Source organism: Martes martes, assembly GCF_963455335.1.
Source record: "Martes martes genome assembly, chromosome: 11".
NCBI lineage: Eukaryota > Metazoa > Chordata > Mammalia > Carnivora > Mustelidae > Martes > Martes martes.
In genome coordinates this window covers 1346320-1361598 of record NC_137899.1, presented here as the reverse complement: position 1 = coordinate 1361598, position 15279 = coordinate 1346320, and the positions used below count along the sequence as shown (strand labels likewise).

General features: G+C 62.7%; 1 protein-coding gene across 1 annotated transcript; it reads right to left on the bottom strand.

The window, feature by feature from the left end:
• Window positions 1-1252: 1252 nt before the first annotated feature.
• PPIA (peptidylprolyl isomerase A) lies at window positions 1253-5254 on the bottom strand. The gene is made up of 6 exons (XM_080817950.1): window positions 4941-5254; window positions 4178-4409; window positions 3020-3050; window positions 2830-2918; window positions 2467-2639; window positions 1253-1579 (listed from the first exon to the last, which is right to left on the bottom strand). The coding sequence occupies exons 2-6, from the start codon at window positions 4244-4246 to the stop codon at window positions 1447-1449; spliced, it is 495 nt and encodes a 164-aa protein (XP_080674076.1). The 5' UTR covers window positions 4247-4409; window positions 4941-5254; the 3' UTR covers window positions 1253-1446.
• Between the last annotated feature and the right edge of the window lie 10025 nt (window positions 5255-15279).

The following is a 15279-nucleotide window of genomic DNA, read 5'->3' as shown; positions in this document are numbered from 1 at the left end:
GTGGAAGGATCGTTGTGGATTTAAAGAGACCGGAGACACAGAAGAACAAGATGTGGGGCCTGGGCTGGGTCCCGGCCGGGCGGAGAAGGGGGTTACAGAAGGCATCCCGTTGCAGGGGAATCCCACCGCAACAAACTTGTCCCAAGCCCCCTGGGGGAAACCTGAATATGGACCAGATACCACAGATTGTATGGATTCTGCCCCATTTTCATAGGTGCGAGAGGCATTGGGTGAGGCCTGCCTTCCAGGGAGCGTGGCTGGCCAACTCCCCAGGGCGTGGGGGACCCTGCCCATCCCGCCTTCTCCTGGGGGCCTTCGTCATGGAGCACTGATTGACCCTTACTTTGCATAGGTTTGAGCTGGCTGCCCCCATTTTGAGAACCAAACCCAGTATGTTTTGGGGAGACACATGGGTGCTGGAGACGGACAGGCACAGAGATCAGAACCACACGGCCTGTGGCGAGGGAACCAGGAGCACGCCGCGGGCGACGGGCAGGCCAGGCGGGCTGCCACTCTCCTTCCCAGCCCTCCCAATGCACGGACGCTGGGCAACTTCTAAAGGTGGCCCCCGAGGATCCCCACCCTGGTTCTGTGTGCCCTTGTGTGGCCCCCTCCCCTCAAGGGTGGGCTGAAGCCCGCACACACAGCAACCATGACACCGCGTTGTCACGTTGTGGGGACGGACTTCCACTGACTCTGGCATCACCCCCCGCGTCACCGTAATGGACACAACCACTGACCAGGTGTGGACGATCAAGGACTAACCTGTTAACAAAGGAACAAGGCAGACTGGGTCGATGAAACGTCTCTCCTGGACACAAGATGCACATGGAGTGTCCCCACAGTCACCCTGAGGACAGGAGAAAACGACAGCGCAGACACACCAGCACCGTGTGCAGAAGGAACCGACCAGCAGCCGGACATTCTCACACCACTCCAACGGCTCCCGGCTCGAGAGCCCCTGCGGGCAGGGGTGCTGTGGGGAGCAGAGGGTGCTCCTGGCTTGTAGTTCTAGACCCTTAGCAGGCTCCCTTCTGCCCGCCCAGTGAGCTTCTCACTGATCATTTGCACACTTGGTCTCAAGCCCAGCTCAGAAGAGGAAGGGCCTTGCCTCACCCGGACCTGGCAGCTCAGGACGGTCAGGTTCCCACGACGGCAGGGCGGCAACCCCGTAACAGGTCTTGACAGAGGTGGGGATTCGGGTCATGGGGCAAGCAGACCCCCCCGCCCCCCCCAAACAAGGACAGACAGCTGTGGTTTAGGTTTTATTTCATCATAAACTGAACTCTGAGATCCAGCTAGGCCTGGGGGTAAGGAACCATGGAACCCGCAGAACCGCAGCGAGCGGAGATTCTGGGGTAGTTCGAGCAGGCAGGGGTGGAGGGCGCTCTCCCGAGCTACGGAAGGAATGGTCTGGTAGTTAAGATAAAACACGAGTCAGACTGATCAGATCTGTCCACAGTCAGCAATGGTGATCTTCTTGCTGGTCTTGCCGTTCCTGGACCCGAAGCGCTCCATGGCCTCCACGATGTTCATGCCCTCTTTGACCTTGCCAAAGACCACGTGCTTGCCATCCAACCTACAACAGGACAGGCGGCATCAGCGCTGGGGACCAAGCCTCTCGCACTGTGCAGGGCAGGGAGCGGGGGCCACACCCCCCGCAGAGTACACCTGAGAACATCAGAAGGGGGCACACTCGGCCTTTAGTGCCAGCGCCCCCGACCCGACACTGCATCTGTCTAGCGGAACCAACGGCAACACCACGGTGACTAGGAATCGGCCTCAGAAGGTGAAAATCCTCCCAACTGCTGTTAACAATGCTCTGCTGGAAACAGACCCTGAAGGGCGCCCGCGTGGCCCAGTGGGTTAAGCACCTGCCTTCAGTTCCAGTCATCATCTCAGGGTCCCGAGGTCCCTGCTCAGCGGGGAGTCTGCTTCTCCTCCACCTCTCCAGTACCTCCCCCAGCTCGTGTGCTCTCACAGGCCCTGGAGAGCCAACGAGCACACACTGACCACATGAAAGCACCGCTCTTTCCTTGTTTTGAGTGATCTCCACACCCAACACGTGGCCTACATTTACGTCCCGCCTTCCTGCAGAAGTACTGTTCACCCTGACTCCTCCGCCGAACGCCCGTCTCACTAGTCCAGTGTCTGTCTTTCAAGATTTTATTCATTTGACAGACATACCACAAGTAGGCAGAAAGGCAGGCAGGGGTGGGGAGCGGTGGTAGCAGGCTCCCTGCCCAGCAAGGAGCCCGAGGTGGGGTACTCGATCCCAGGACCCTGAGCCCAAGACAGAAGCTCAACCCCCTGAGCCACCCAGGCACCCCAAGTATCTCGCCTTCTGTAGCACAGGATGGAATTCTGTAGCTCCCCCATGTCCCCCCACCCCTTTAGATGGAAAACAGAAATGGGGAAGCGAGGGACTGTCGCCCCTCGGCAGCCTTCGCTGTGCTCTGCCCTTACCACTCGGTCTTGGCAGTGCAGATAAAAAACTGGGAGCCGTTCGTGTTGGGTCCAGCGTTGGCCATGGACAGGATGCCAGGCCCCGTGTGCTTCAGGATGAAGTTCTCATCATCAAACTTCTCCCCGTAGATGGACTTGCCCCCAGTGCCATTATGGCGTGTGAAGTCCCCACCCTGTGAACAGGAACAAAACCTGTCACTCCTGGCAGCGTGATCGGAAAATGCGCCACAAACTTCGAAACTCTACCCTGAAAACACCAGCTCCAGCTGACTCGCAGGTCAAACGGGACCGCACAGTGGGCAGCAGCTCACACACACGCACCAGCCCGCTCTCCAGGGAGACTCACACCAGCGCATCCCGTACCTGGCACATAAATCCCGGGATGATCCTGTGAAAGCAGGAACCTTTGTAACCGAATCCTTTCTCCCCGGTGCTCAGAGCACGGAAGTTCTCTGTCGCAAGAAAACACACAGACCCGCATGTACATAGACACACTCGCAGGCGCTCAGGGTCGCCACCTGCCGCGCCAGGGCTCCGCACGAGGGGCACTCACCTGCCGTCTTCGGCACCTTGTCTGCGAACAGCTGCGAGAGAACAGAGTGTGATTAGCGTCCGCGCGCGTCTGCGGCCCAGCAGCCCGTCTCGGGGCTCCCGAAGCACGAAGCCCTTCTCTCGCCACAGGAAAATGCCTCTTCGGTGATGATCGTGAATCCCAACCACCAACGGCTCCCGCCAGGCGGAGGTCCCGTGGGGCCGGGTTGGGCAACACGAGACCCAGACGTGCCAAACTCCGCCACCGGCCAGGAGCCCGCGCGAGGCTTCCCTGCTCCCAGCGTCGGGGGCCTCACGCCTCCGGACGCGCGCGGCGGCCCCGAGCACCGGCTCCGGAGCGCTCAGACCCCCGCTGCGGCCTCACCCCGTCGGCTCCCGGGGGCCGCCCTGCACCGGGAGTCCCCGCGGGGCGCGGGGCCCACTTTACACGTAACTGACGCCGCGTGCCCGCGCCGGGGCTCCGGACGCGCCCGCCAGGAAGTCCCCGCCCCGCGGCCCCGGCACTGCCCTGCACGCGCACAGGCGCGGGGTGCAGGCGCCTCCCGCAGGCCCCGCCCGCCCGGCCTCGGGGCGGGGGACGGGGGTGGGGTGGGGGAGGCCAGAATCTGCCCCCGGAGGCCGCCAGGAGAGGATCCCCCACGTCCCCCGGCAGGTGAGCCCCCGGGAGCGGCCGAGGCCGCGCCACGTGCGGAGGGCGGCCGGGCGCGTCCCCGTGCGCCGCCCGCAGAGTCGCCGGGGGACCGTTGGGCGGGCGGGGCCGGCGTCGTCGGCGCAAGGCGGGGGCGTCGCACGCTTCCGCCGGGCGGGGCCCCGCCGCTTCCGCAGTGCACCCCCCCCGCGCCCCGCCGTCCCTCAGGCCGCCCCCCGGGGCCCCCGCCGCCCCGCCTGCGGGCGTTGCCCACCCCGAGCGCGCGGCCCGAGCACGTGCGAGCCGCCCCTCCCCCGCCGCCCCGCCTTTGTCCGCCGCCGCCCCTCCCCCGCCGCCCCCGGCCGCCCAAAATGGCCCCTCGTCAGGAAATGGCGCCGCGCCGCCCGCGCTCCTCGGGCCGGGGCCGCCCGTCCGCCCGCCCGCCCGCGCCCCCGCTCGCCGCCGCCCCTCGTCCGCCCGCGCCCGCCCGCCGGCCCGCCCGCGCCCGTGCGGCGCGCCCCGCACCCCCACCTCAAAGGAGACGCGGCCCAAGGGCTCGCCGTCCACGGCGATGTCGAAGAACACGGTGGGGTTGACCATGGCTGCGCGGCGCGGGCGGCTCCGGAGCAGCGGCGTCTGCAAGGCGGCACGAGCCGCGCCGCCGTCCCTTTTATAGCCCGCCGGGCCCCGCCCACGGCCGGTCGCGCGCCCGGACCTTGGCCAATCGCGAGCGCGAGCTCGCCGGAGTGATGGTGCGACTGGCCTATGAGCGGAGATGGCACCGGAGGGGCGGGATGGGGGCGCGCGTGCGCGCTGACGGCGCAGGCAGGTTCCCGCCTGCGGGCTCCGTCGCGGCGCTGCGGCGTGGGGACCGGGTCGGGGATGGGTGCGGGCGTGGGGACCGAGGCCGTGCGCGCCGCGGAGCGGTGGAGGGGGCGCCGCGCGGGAGGGGGACGGAGGCTACGGTGCGGGCGGGCCTATGCAGCCCGGCGGCCAGGGCGTGTCCCCATTGCGCAGAGGGGGCAACTGAGGCGAACGCAGGCCTCAAGGTCGCGCCGCCCGCCAAGGTCGCCCGCCCCCCACCAGGCCCGCCCCCCGCGACCCCGCGCGCGGCTGGGGGCGCCGGGTGGTCCCGGGCATTGCCCCCTCTCCCGCGCACGGGAGGCGCCGCCGCCCCCGTCTCAGGGGTTACGAAATGCCTCCAAAATGCCCTACTTTCCGAAAATATCTTGCCCTGCCCGCCCGAGCCTTCTCCGGGGGAGGACGTTGGCGCGAGGGCCCGGCAGGCGCGTACCTGCAGAGACGCGGCGCGCTCTCTTGCCCCCTTGCGACCTGGGGAGCAGGAGCGAGCCGCGCCCCGGACGGCGCCCACCCCCACGCCCGGGCTCGGACGCGGACGGTGGCCCCGTCCCCCGTGCGGAGGCTGGGAGGGGGTCGTCACGCCCTCGTCGGCCCTCGGTGGCAGCAGTCCCGGTGTCCTGTCGTGTGTCGTCCGCCCGGCCCGGGAAGCCGCTCGATGCACCCCGCCGCGGGCATCCCGCGCTGTCCCGGCAGCTGCGTGCGGAGCCCGTGTGCTGGGCTGGCAGCCCCTGCTCCCCGGCCCCCCCCGCGGCCCCCGCTGTCACCGCTGCAAAGTGAGGCTCCTCCCTGCGAGCAGCTGCTCGGAGTCACCGGCCTGCGAGTGTTCCCAAAGCCAGACCTGGAAACCGTTTTCCCCCCCTCTCTCCCGTATCACCTGGTGCTTGGTGACCTTGGGGAAGCCGTGTGTTCCCTTCTGCTTGAAACAAAGTACCCCAGGCCCTCAGCCCTAAACTCGCTGCCGGGCTCTCTGGCCTCCACACCGAGCCCTGCAGCACTTAGGGACCCATCCTAGGAAAGGGAGGACGGTGCGAACGCTAAGTGACCTGGCTCACGCTCACATCCCAGTAAAGTCCTGGCTTCTCGTAAACATCCCCGGGGTCAGTACGGTCCGGAGCTGGCCCCTGCATTTACACCAGCATGCAGTGTGTGCACTCAAGAAGGTGATCCTGCTGGAGGAGCCGGTGGGGCAGGGAGTCCCGAATTAGCATTATCAGCTGAACCCGACTTCCTAACTGAGTAAAGTATCAGCCGGCCCGGAACCTCAGGAATGCGGGGCTGTCCTGCCTTGTTTGGATGAATCACACTCAAAGCAAACCCGACCGTGACAGCTCCCTGCGCGACAGCTCTCATCCCACTAGCTCCGGGGTGCTCTAAACCCGCCAGCACGGCTCTGTAACCTTGTTCCTATAGCGTGTTCTGCACGAATGCGTCTCCCAAGATGTCTCTGAGCCACAGAGAACATAATGGGGGAAAAACCAGGTTACTGAAAACATTAAGGAAACAGACCACTCTGGAAGAGGGTGACTCGTCTCCTGTGTGCCTCTCGCCCAGGGACTGGCGGGGACCGTCTGTCCTCCTGCTGCTGCTGTGACTTCAGAGTCCACAGTACCAGGGCTTGTCCCGGGCCCCCCTTCCCTGACACCGCCCTGCATCGGCCGTGTCCCCCACAGCTGCTACTGCTTCCCTGAGGCCTTGGCTCCCCCGGCCGGCTCTCCGGTTCAGCCTCCTCCCACGAACTTCGGATTGTTCCTGAGTCACAGTTCTGTGTTCCACTCGGTGGTGCTCCCTACACACCCACCACGGTCAGTCTCACCCAGTCCCGAGGCTCAGATCACCGGGAGGCTTCTAGGCCAGTCCCCGAGCCCACGGCTCCCTCCAGAGCTGCCACGGATCCTCCCTGCTCGCCCGTTCCTCCTCACGGATGAACGGCTCGCAGACAGCTCTGCCACCTCCCTCCCCAGGCTGCCGCCGCTGCCTCCCGCTCCTCCTCCTCCTCCACCCCAGGCCTTCCCGCAGCTACAGCTCCTGCTTGGCCTTCAGCAGCAGCGCCCTGCCCGATGACTGGGCCCCAGTGTTCCCAGGGACTTCCAGAATGATCATTCTCAAATCCTCTGAAATTGTAACTCCCTGGCTAAACTGCACAGGACAGATGGAAACAGCCCTTCACGGCCGCGTCTCAGCCCGCTTGTGCTTCGGTTCTGTAGGCGGACGGTCCTCCTGCCCCCCGAGCTTCTCCGCACCGCCCCCTGGCTTTGCGGGACTCACCCTCTGCCTACACAGGGCCTCCCTGCTCTCCACCTGCAAAGCTCATTTTGTGCTGGGTCCTCCCTGGGACGCTTTCCCGAGCTCTCCCGGAGTTGGGTGCCTGAGGACACCCCTCAGAATAGAGCTCAGTAAAGGCGTGTTGAATCAATGCCCAGGTGAGGCCCGCAGTTCCGTGTGCTGAATGGAAGCCACAAGAGCTGGCTCTGGGTGCGTCTCCCCGTGGGCTTGTCCGTGAGTCCCCCACCCCCAGGGCCAGGCCTGGGCCTGCGCCCACGTGGGCGTCCGCAGGCTCTCCCGGCTTCGGACAGCCAGCCTGCCCGTGGACGTGGTCGAGGGATGGGCGGCTTGCCGCTACTCCCACCCCCCGCGACAGGCTGCTGAGAGCCGCCAGCACCCTCGCTTTCTTCCCTGACCTGTCTGTCCTCTGCAGGCCGCTGTCTGTCCAGGCCCGTCCTGCGTGTGTGGCCTGCCTCCTGCCAACCCACCGCTCCCCTTCTCCTCGCTCTGAGCTCGCTTGCAGGAATAGCTGGTGCTGCCACGTCGCAGACCTCCTGCCTCACTTTGCCCCTCAAGCTGCTCCCAGCCAGGCCCCCCGACCTCTGCTTCACCGGCCCCACACAGTGGCTCCCAGGGGAATTTGTCTAGGCACTGAGGGTCTAGGGCAGAGCCCAGCGCCTATGCGCTGTCAGGGGATCGAGCTGACCGGGAAGTCCAGAGTCAGGGAGCTGTGTGGGAAATGTCATCCCAGCAGGTACCCCTGTCCGCACCCCCTCCCTGGGCTGGTGGGCCTGGAAAGGATACGGAGGCCCTCTGGCTGCCCCGCGGGCACAGATGCCACCAGATACTGAGGAGACATTTATGGACCTGAGGACTGCATCGTGGTTAAGGAGGTTTATTTATTTTTTTTATTTTTAAAGATTTATTTATTGGACAGAGAGAGAAAGTGAGCACCAGCAGGGGCAGCTGCAGAGGGAGAGGGAGAAGCAGGTCCCCGCTGAGCAGGGAGTCCGCCTGATGTGGGGCTCGATCCCAGGACCCTGGGATCATGATCTCAGCTGAAAGCAGAGGCTTCACTGAGCCACCCAGGTGCCCCGTGGTTAAGGGTGTTCAGAGGAAGAGACCTGTGAGACGGCATACTGCGTGTCCCCCTGGCCCGTGAGTGAAGGGGTGCGGGCAAGGATGCGTCCCCAAAGGACCTCGTGCCCATTTTTAGGAACTCCCTGTCCCCAACCCCAAACTGCATTTTCAAATGTGTAGTTACGAGTTGATTGAGATTTCCAGTTCAGACCTGCGCATTGAAATCATGCAAATGTTACGTATTGTGTCCTCACATTTAAGACAACTTTACATTCAACGTATTTAGAAGTTCATCAATCTTATTTAATGCTCAGGGAGGTTTTCTTTGTTATTTTTGGCCAAATAAGGACTTTAAAGGAAACCAGATATATTACATTTAGAAAAGCTGTTGAAATATTTGAAGGTGTATTTGAACAATTTCAAATCTGCTATACTCACAAGCAGACTTAGATGGTTTGCAAGCTAAAGAATTACGTTTTTGTTTTTAGATTTATGTTTTTAGAAAGACAGCTGTAATAAATTAAGTATCAGCTGCTAAAAATAAAATAACACAAGCCTACATGAGAAGCCGTAAGGCCCACAGGCCACGACAGGGGCCCTGGGGACTCGGCTCCTGCCGTCCCCAAGCTGGTCAGCCCAGGGCTCCAGATGGCGCCTCTCCCCCGCTCCGTGTCTCCCAAGTTCACGTCCGAGCTCATCCGGCCGGGCTGCCGGAAGACCAGGGAAGGGGAGAGAAGGAAACTGCAGGCTGGGAGTGACGCCGCCGATCAGTCCTGTTCCCGGCGTCCCCCGAGCCGCCCAGCGGCGGTCGCACTCCGTGCAAGAATCCGGGAACCTGGATATTTGGGCCTGGCCGCACCACCACTGAGCCCACTGCGTTCTGCTGGTGATGAGGTGGCGAGAGGGGTGCTCCGGGGAGATGGACGGCCGGCAGCAGACAAGGGACGGGGCCTCCTGAGCCGGGAAAGTGGCGCAGGGAGGACCAGACCCCTCCAGGGCTGGGGGAGGCCTTCCAGCTGCTTCTTCAGCCTCCAGACAGGGCTGCGTTTTGGAGGCGGAGCCAGGTGTCTGCTGCGTGGATTCCCAGATGGCCCAGGTCACCGGAGGCTGCTGGGTCTGGGGCTTTCCCACGGCCTCCCACCGGGACTCACGAGGTAGGGAATCCCTCCAACAGAGAAGGAGGTGCAGTAACCAAACCCAGGGCACTGAGGCCTGAGTCCATTCAGAGCTCTAGGGAGTGTCAGGTGCCATTCTTGGGGTCAGTGTGGAGTTCTCCCGCCAGCCCTTCGAAGTGGACGCTGGTAATTTCCCCAGGGAGATGAGACTCAGCAAGCCCACGAGGCTGGCAGGAGCTAGAGGCGGGTGATGTCCGGTGTCCCGGGTCCGGGTCCCCTGCTCATCGCTGGTACACCTGGTCCCAGAAGTAAACCAGACAGAAGGCTCTGGTGCTGCACACACGATAGGACATTCGCCGCTTCAGCCGGTGTGGACGGCTCCGCCACACGGAGCGCATTCATTTCATGCTGCCATCCCCACCCTCCGTCTCCAGAACTTTCTGTCTGTGCCCCCGCAACACGGAGTCCCCGCCCCCTCCCCCACACCCCCGCCGCCTGCTCTGCCCGCTGTCTCTCACTGCAGCTTCTGGGATACCTCCTGTAGGTGGGACTGTGTCCTTCTGTGACCGGCTTATTTCACGCCGCGTCGTGGCCCTGGGAGCAAATCAGTGTTGCGGGTGTCCTTCCTTTTTGTGGCCGCGTGACGTCCCACGGCAGGGACACGCCCTCTTTCGTTTATCCGCTCACCCGTGGATGCACACTCGGGGCGCTTCCCGCCTCTGGCTGCTGTGAGCGTGGCCAGGTCCCTGCTGTCGGTCCTTCTGGGTGCATGACCCCGAGCGGCCCTCACTGGATCACACGGTTAACCTGGGTCTCATTCTGTCAGGAACCACCATGCTGTTTCCTGCCACTGTGGCCCCGTGGCCACAGCCACCAACAGAGCTCGAGGGTCCCAGGTCCTCCAGGTCCCACCAGCACCTGCTGTCCTGCTTGTTTCTCCAGTTTGGTGGCTGTGAGGGGCGAGGTGGTGGTTTTGTTTGCGATTGTCCTCATGGTCACAGACGCCGCGCATCCTCTCACGGGGTCGGCCGTCTGTGTCCTCTTCCGAGAAACGTCCGCTCAAGTCCTCCGCCCATTTTTTTCATTGGGTTGTTTGCTTGCTCTTTGTTTGTTTTCTTTTTTAAAAGATTTTATTTATTTATTTGAGAGAGAGAATGCGTGCAGGCCAGGGGAGGGGCAGAGAAGCAGACCCCTGCTGAGCGCGGAGCCCGACGTGGGACTCGATCCCCGGACCCCGGACCCCGGGATCATGACCTGAGCTGAAGGCAGAGGCTTAACGCACTGAGCCACCCAGGCGCCCCCGTTTGGTTGGTTTTAAAGTCAGTGACGATCCGTGAGAATTGTATTTGGGAATTACGAATAATACGTAAAAGGCCAACTTTTGAGCAGATGTCTTTAAATAGACATTTTTCAAGCAGTTTCACGTGTACAGCAAGACTGGGTGGGAGCTTGGGACGGAGATTTTCCCCGAGGCCCCCCCTGCGCCCACCACTCACGTCCCCACAGCAGGAGGTGCTGGTGACAACGGACGGGCCGCACGGACGGGCCATCATCACCCAGAGCCCGGGGCGCACCTCAGGGCTCCCTGTGGCTGTGGACGATCGTCCGGCCCGTGTCCACCCCAGAGCCCTTTCGGCGCCTCCCAGCCCCCGCTCACCCCCAGCCGGTCCTCGCAGTCTCCGGACCTGCGCGTTTTCCAGGTCAGACTTGGGATCCCGCAGGCGGAGCCTCCTCAGACCGGGGCTGTTGCTCGGAGCCGGGCTTCTGCGTCTCCACGAAGTCACTGCGCAACGGCTCGTCCCGCGCTCGCGCTGCTGGGGGTCCCCTGTCTGGACGGGCACAGGGGCTACCTGCTCGGCCGCCGAACGATGTCACGTGCATCCGAGTTTTGCCACCACTGTTTGTCAACACCTGTGTTCGGGTTCGGTGCGGACGCAAGTTCTCGGTTGCTTTGGGTAAATACCAAGGAGCCCGGCTGCCGGGGCGGATGGGAAGAGGCTGCAGTTTTGTCGGACACTCACTGCCCTGCAAGCGGCTGCCCCATCTGGCGTTGCCCCCGGCACTGACTGAGAGCTCCTGCGGCTCTGGGGCTTTACTTTTATTATAATAATAATTATTATTTTTAAAGATTTTATTTATTTATTTGACAGAGAGATAGAGATCACAAGTAGGCAGAGCAGCAGGCAGAGGGATAGGGAGAAGCAGGCTCCCCGTGGAGCAGGGAGCCCGATGCGGGGCTCGATCCCAGGACCCGAGGGTCATGACCCAAGCCGAAGGCAGCTGCTTAACTGACTGAGCCACACAGGCGCCCACTTTTATTATTATTATTTTTTTAATTTTTATTTTATTTATTTATTTTCTTAAAGATTTTATTTATTTGACAGACAGAGATCACTAGTAGGCAGAGAGGCAGGCAGAGAGAGAGGGGGAAGCAGGCTCCCCGCTGCGCAGAGAGCCCGACGCGGGGCTCGATCCCAGGACCCTGAGATCATGACCTGAGCCGAAGGCAGAGGCTTAATCCACTGAGCCACCCAGCCGATCCCACTTTTATTATTTTTTAAAGATTTTTCTTATTTATTTATTTGACAGAGAGAGAGAGAGAGCATAAGTAGGGGAGCAGCAGAGAGAGAGGGAGAAGCAGGCTCCCCGCTGAATAGGGAGCCCGATGCGGGACTTGATCCCAGGACGCCAGAATCATGACCTGAGCTGAAGGCAGACACTCAACTGACTGAGCCACCCAGGTGCCCCTATTTTTATTTTTACTTTTTTTGCCATGAGAGTGTGTTTACTGTACAGAAGCAGGCTTTCCTGGTCGCAAGGAGCTCTGGGGGACCATGGCTCTGGCAGCTGAGCCCCATGGGTGGCACCGTGGGCTTGTCTTACTTTGGGCTCCTGGCGGGGGGCAGGGGGATGGGTCAGTGGACACAGAGGCAGATGGCCGCTGGCCATCTGCCGGCCACCCACTGGCCACTGACAGGGGAAGCTGGAAAAGGAGGCTGGTGGAGGGCCGGAAAGCAGGACCTCAGGCCCTGGTTTGGCTTGCGACAGATCACCTCATGGGGCTGGTGGGCTCCCGCTGTGTGGGTGTCACTGATCTCAGCACATGAGGGGAGTGCCCCAGAGTCAGCGCTCAGGAAGGAGAGGCAGCACTATCCTGCCTGCTCCCACCAGGGTTCCTCCACTGGAAGGTGGCCCTTGGGCGTGGAGCCTGTCCCCTGCTCAGCCGAGTCCCACAGAAGAGCAGGGCCACTGCTCGGGGCGTGGGAGGTACCCTGCTCGGGGTCTCCAAGAGTGGGCGGGGGGGGCCGTGCTGGGAGCCAGTCCTCATCTCAGCAGATGCTTGCCAGACACCTGCTGACAGTCCCATGGCGACCCTGCGGGACACAGGTGCTCAGCCAGCAACGGGGTAGGCTGGGAGTGTGGGGGGAGGTGCAGACGGGGGCGCCTGTGAGGGTGCTGGGTGCTCAGCGCCCCCTGCACGCTGACCGCAGGCAGCCCGCTCCTACTCGCCCCCGTCTGCCCAGGTTAATCTCTTGGACAAACGTTGGCTTTGGAATAAATCAGGACACAAAAGAGGTCTGTTCCCATGGAGCTCACAGTCTCGTAGGAAAGGCAGGTAGCAATGCTCGTCTGACCCAGAATGTTTAGTGAAGCTCCAGACATCCCTTTTAGGGGACAGGGGACAGGACACACAGGGGTGAAGGAGAAAGTGACCCTTGGACTTGCTGCGAGGAAACTCGCTTGAATCGTTCGGAAAATTGGCGTAAGGGAAAAACGCCAAGGACTCTGCCCCGCTGAGAGTGGAGACAGGACGACCGGCCCCAAGTGCGACCCAGACTGCGTCTGGGGTTGGATGCAGTTACGGGAGGCGCTGGGACGCCAGGCCGGGAGGGAGCACGGCGTGGAACGCGGCTGCCCTGCCGCGGTAAGGAGGCTGCTCTCATAAGGGAACGTTTGTGCTTTTCCAAGACGCGCGCTGAGAAGCTCAGCTGCAACGGACTTTCCCAAGTCGGTGGCCCCTAAACCCGCAGGGGGATAAAAAGTGCAGCCACGTGGGAAGACGGAAGGAGCTGGCTGGGCTGGCGAAATGTTGGCCATCCTCGAACCCAGGGCTTGTGCGGGTGCTCCCTGTGCTGTGTGCAAAGGCTCAAGTGTTTTTAAATAAAACATCAGAAAATGATCACTGCTGAGCTATGTTTGATCAGCTGCGATGGGGATCAGGGAGGCAGCCCCATATGGGGTGGCAGGGAGCAGCGGCCACTTATTCCAGAAGCAGAGGGCTCCCCGGGGCAGGGGCAAGTCAGCCACAGCCTGCAGTGGGTAGGATGTGGAGGACCCTGGGAAACCCCAGGGCTGGCCAGTGTGGAAGGTGCAGGGCCGGAGGGTGGTCAGGTGGGCCGTGGGCAGGGTGAGGAACGATCCTAGGGGCCACACGCACCCACCCCCTTCTGGTAGCTGTTCCCTGTGTTGGGGAGTGCTCCCGACCCCTCTCTGGTCGCGGGTCCCCTAGCTGCCACCAGAGAGTGTGTGGTCGGGGCCTTCCAGTGGCATCAGCGAGAGCAGGGCTTGGAGGCTCTGGTCTCTGCTCCGTAGCAACAGCCGCTCTAGACAGCGAGGCTCTCCAAGGGGCCAGGCCTAGCACTCTGTGATAGCGGCTGTGTCTGCCCGTGTACGGCCCTTTCAGGATGGCTGTCTTGAATCCTTCCCTCCCAGTGAGCGGCCTGTGGGCACTTGCAGCCTGAGCTGAGGCGAGCGGACACGGGAAGGGTTTGAGCAGGGGGCAGGGGGGCCCGGAGGGGCATCCACAAATCCCACCCCCCACCACAGCGTCACAGCCAGAGCGGTGTAGCCGATGGCTAAAGGTGGGGTGCAGCCCGGTGGCTCCACTCACGGGTTCAAGACCACGTGAAGCCAGTCCCTGGTGACAGAGGCAGAGGTGGCTGCAGGGAACAGGGATGGCCGCGTGACATCACAGAGCCTAGTGCACTTGGCATCCGGGCGATTCACTTCTCCTCAGCTCAAACGGGTCAGACGAGTGGCTGATGACCCCCGACGAAGAAAGCATCCGTAGTCCCAGGATCCTGAAACATCTCCTTGATCCTGTCCAGAACCCCCCACCTCTGACAGTGGCCCTGAAGTCCTGATGGGTCCCTGTGATCGGCCCGGCTTGGGAGGTGGCCAGGTGACGGCCAGTGGGCAGGGGCCGTGGGGACAGGGACATTGCCCTGACATCTGGTAGCATCTGGTCCTGGGCCAGGGTCTCTACCCTCTTCCTCGTGCTGTCCACTGCTTCTCGGGCCGGTGCTCTGGGGCCCCGTGCTCTCACAGCCGGGGGGGAGGGGGACGGTCGGGGGGGCATGTCTGACCGCCGGCAGCTCACGGGGGACCCCCTTCTCGTTCCTCTGACAGCTGCTCCGGCCCCACTTCTGACCTGAGTCACTTGGTCAAATCGAAGTTTCGCTCGCCCAGATTTGCTGCCACGTTTCTGGTCTCGCATCTGTCGTGTCTTCGTTCCTTCTGCTGCTTTGCCTCGTGTGTTTTTTCTAGTTCCTTCCAGTGGGCAGTGAGGTGAAGAGAACTCCTGGACCGCAGACGCTCGCGACTGTCCCACGTCGTGACGCTGCGCTCGCAGCACCTCTGAAGGCGGGCGCGCCGCTGCGTCTCAGGGCGGCTCCTGATTTCACCGGCGACTCCTTCTCCCGCCCCCAGGCTGTCCAGTGCTTAACTTTACCACCTGTTACTGTTCCCTCAAAGGGGACACATTGTTGCAGCGAGGCTGTTAGCAAACCCGAGCTTCATTCCTCGCGCTCGGGGATGGGCTTGGCACGCGGCTGGTTTCCATTCCCGCGCCGGGGCTCGGCTCCCGCGTGCGTCCGCTTGTCTGAAGTGGTGCGCACGGCACGCGGGGGAGGACGTGACCGATAGCGTGTACGGTGGCAGCTGAGAAGCCAGCACTCCCCTCGAGGAGCCAAATGTCACTGGCACCTCCCCCGTCCCCAAGCGCACCCCTGTGCCACCCCCGCGGGGAAGTGGTGCGGGCAGCCCATCCACGCCCCCCACCTTCTTCCTGACCCGTGGCCCGGGCGTGGGACTCCTGGGAAACCCGCGTCTGGTGTCGAGCTGTACTGAGATGCGTGGACTTCCGCATCCTGCCCCCTCACCGCGTGCTGAGGGGCGCCCACGGCGCTGTGCTCCCTGTTCCCCTGCTGTCCTGTCGTGGCCTGAGTCCACCCTCCTGTGGGTGAACGCTGGCTCGTCTCCCGATTTTTCTGTTGTGCCCAGCAGCACCCAGGAGGCCGTCCAGAGACCACAGCA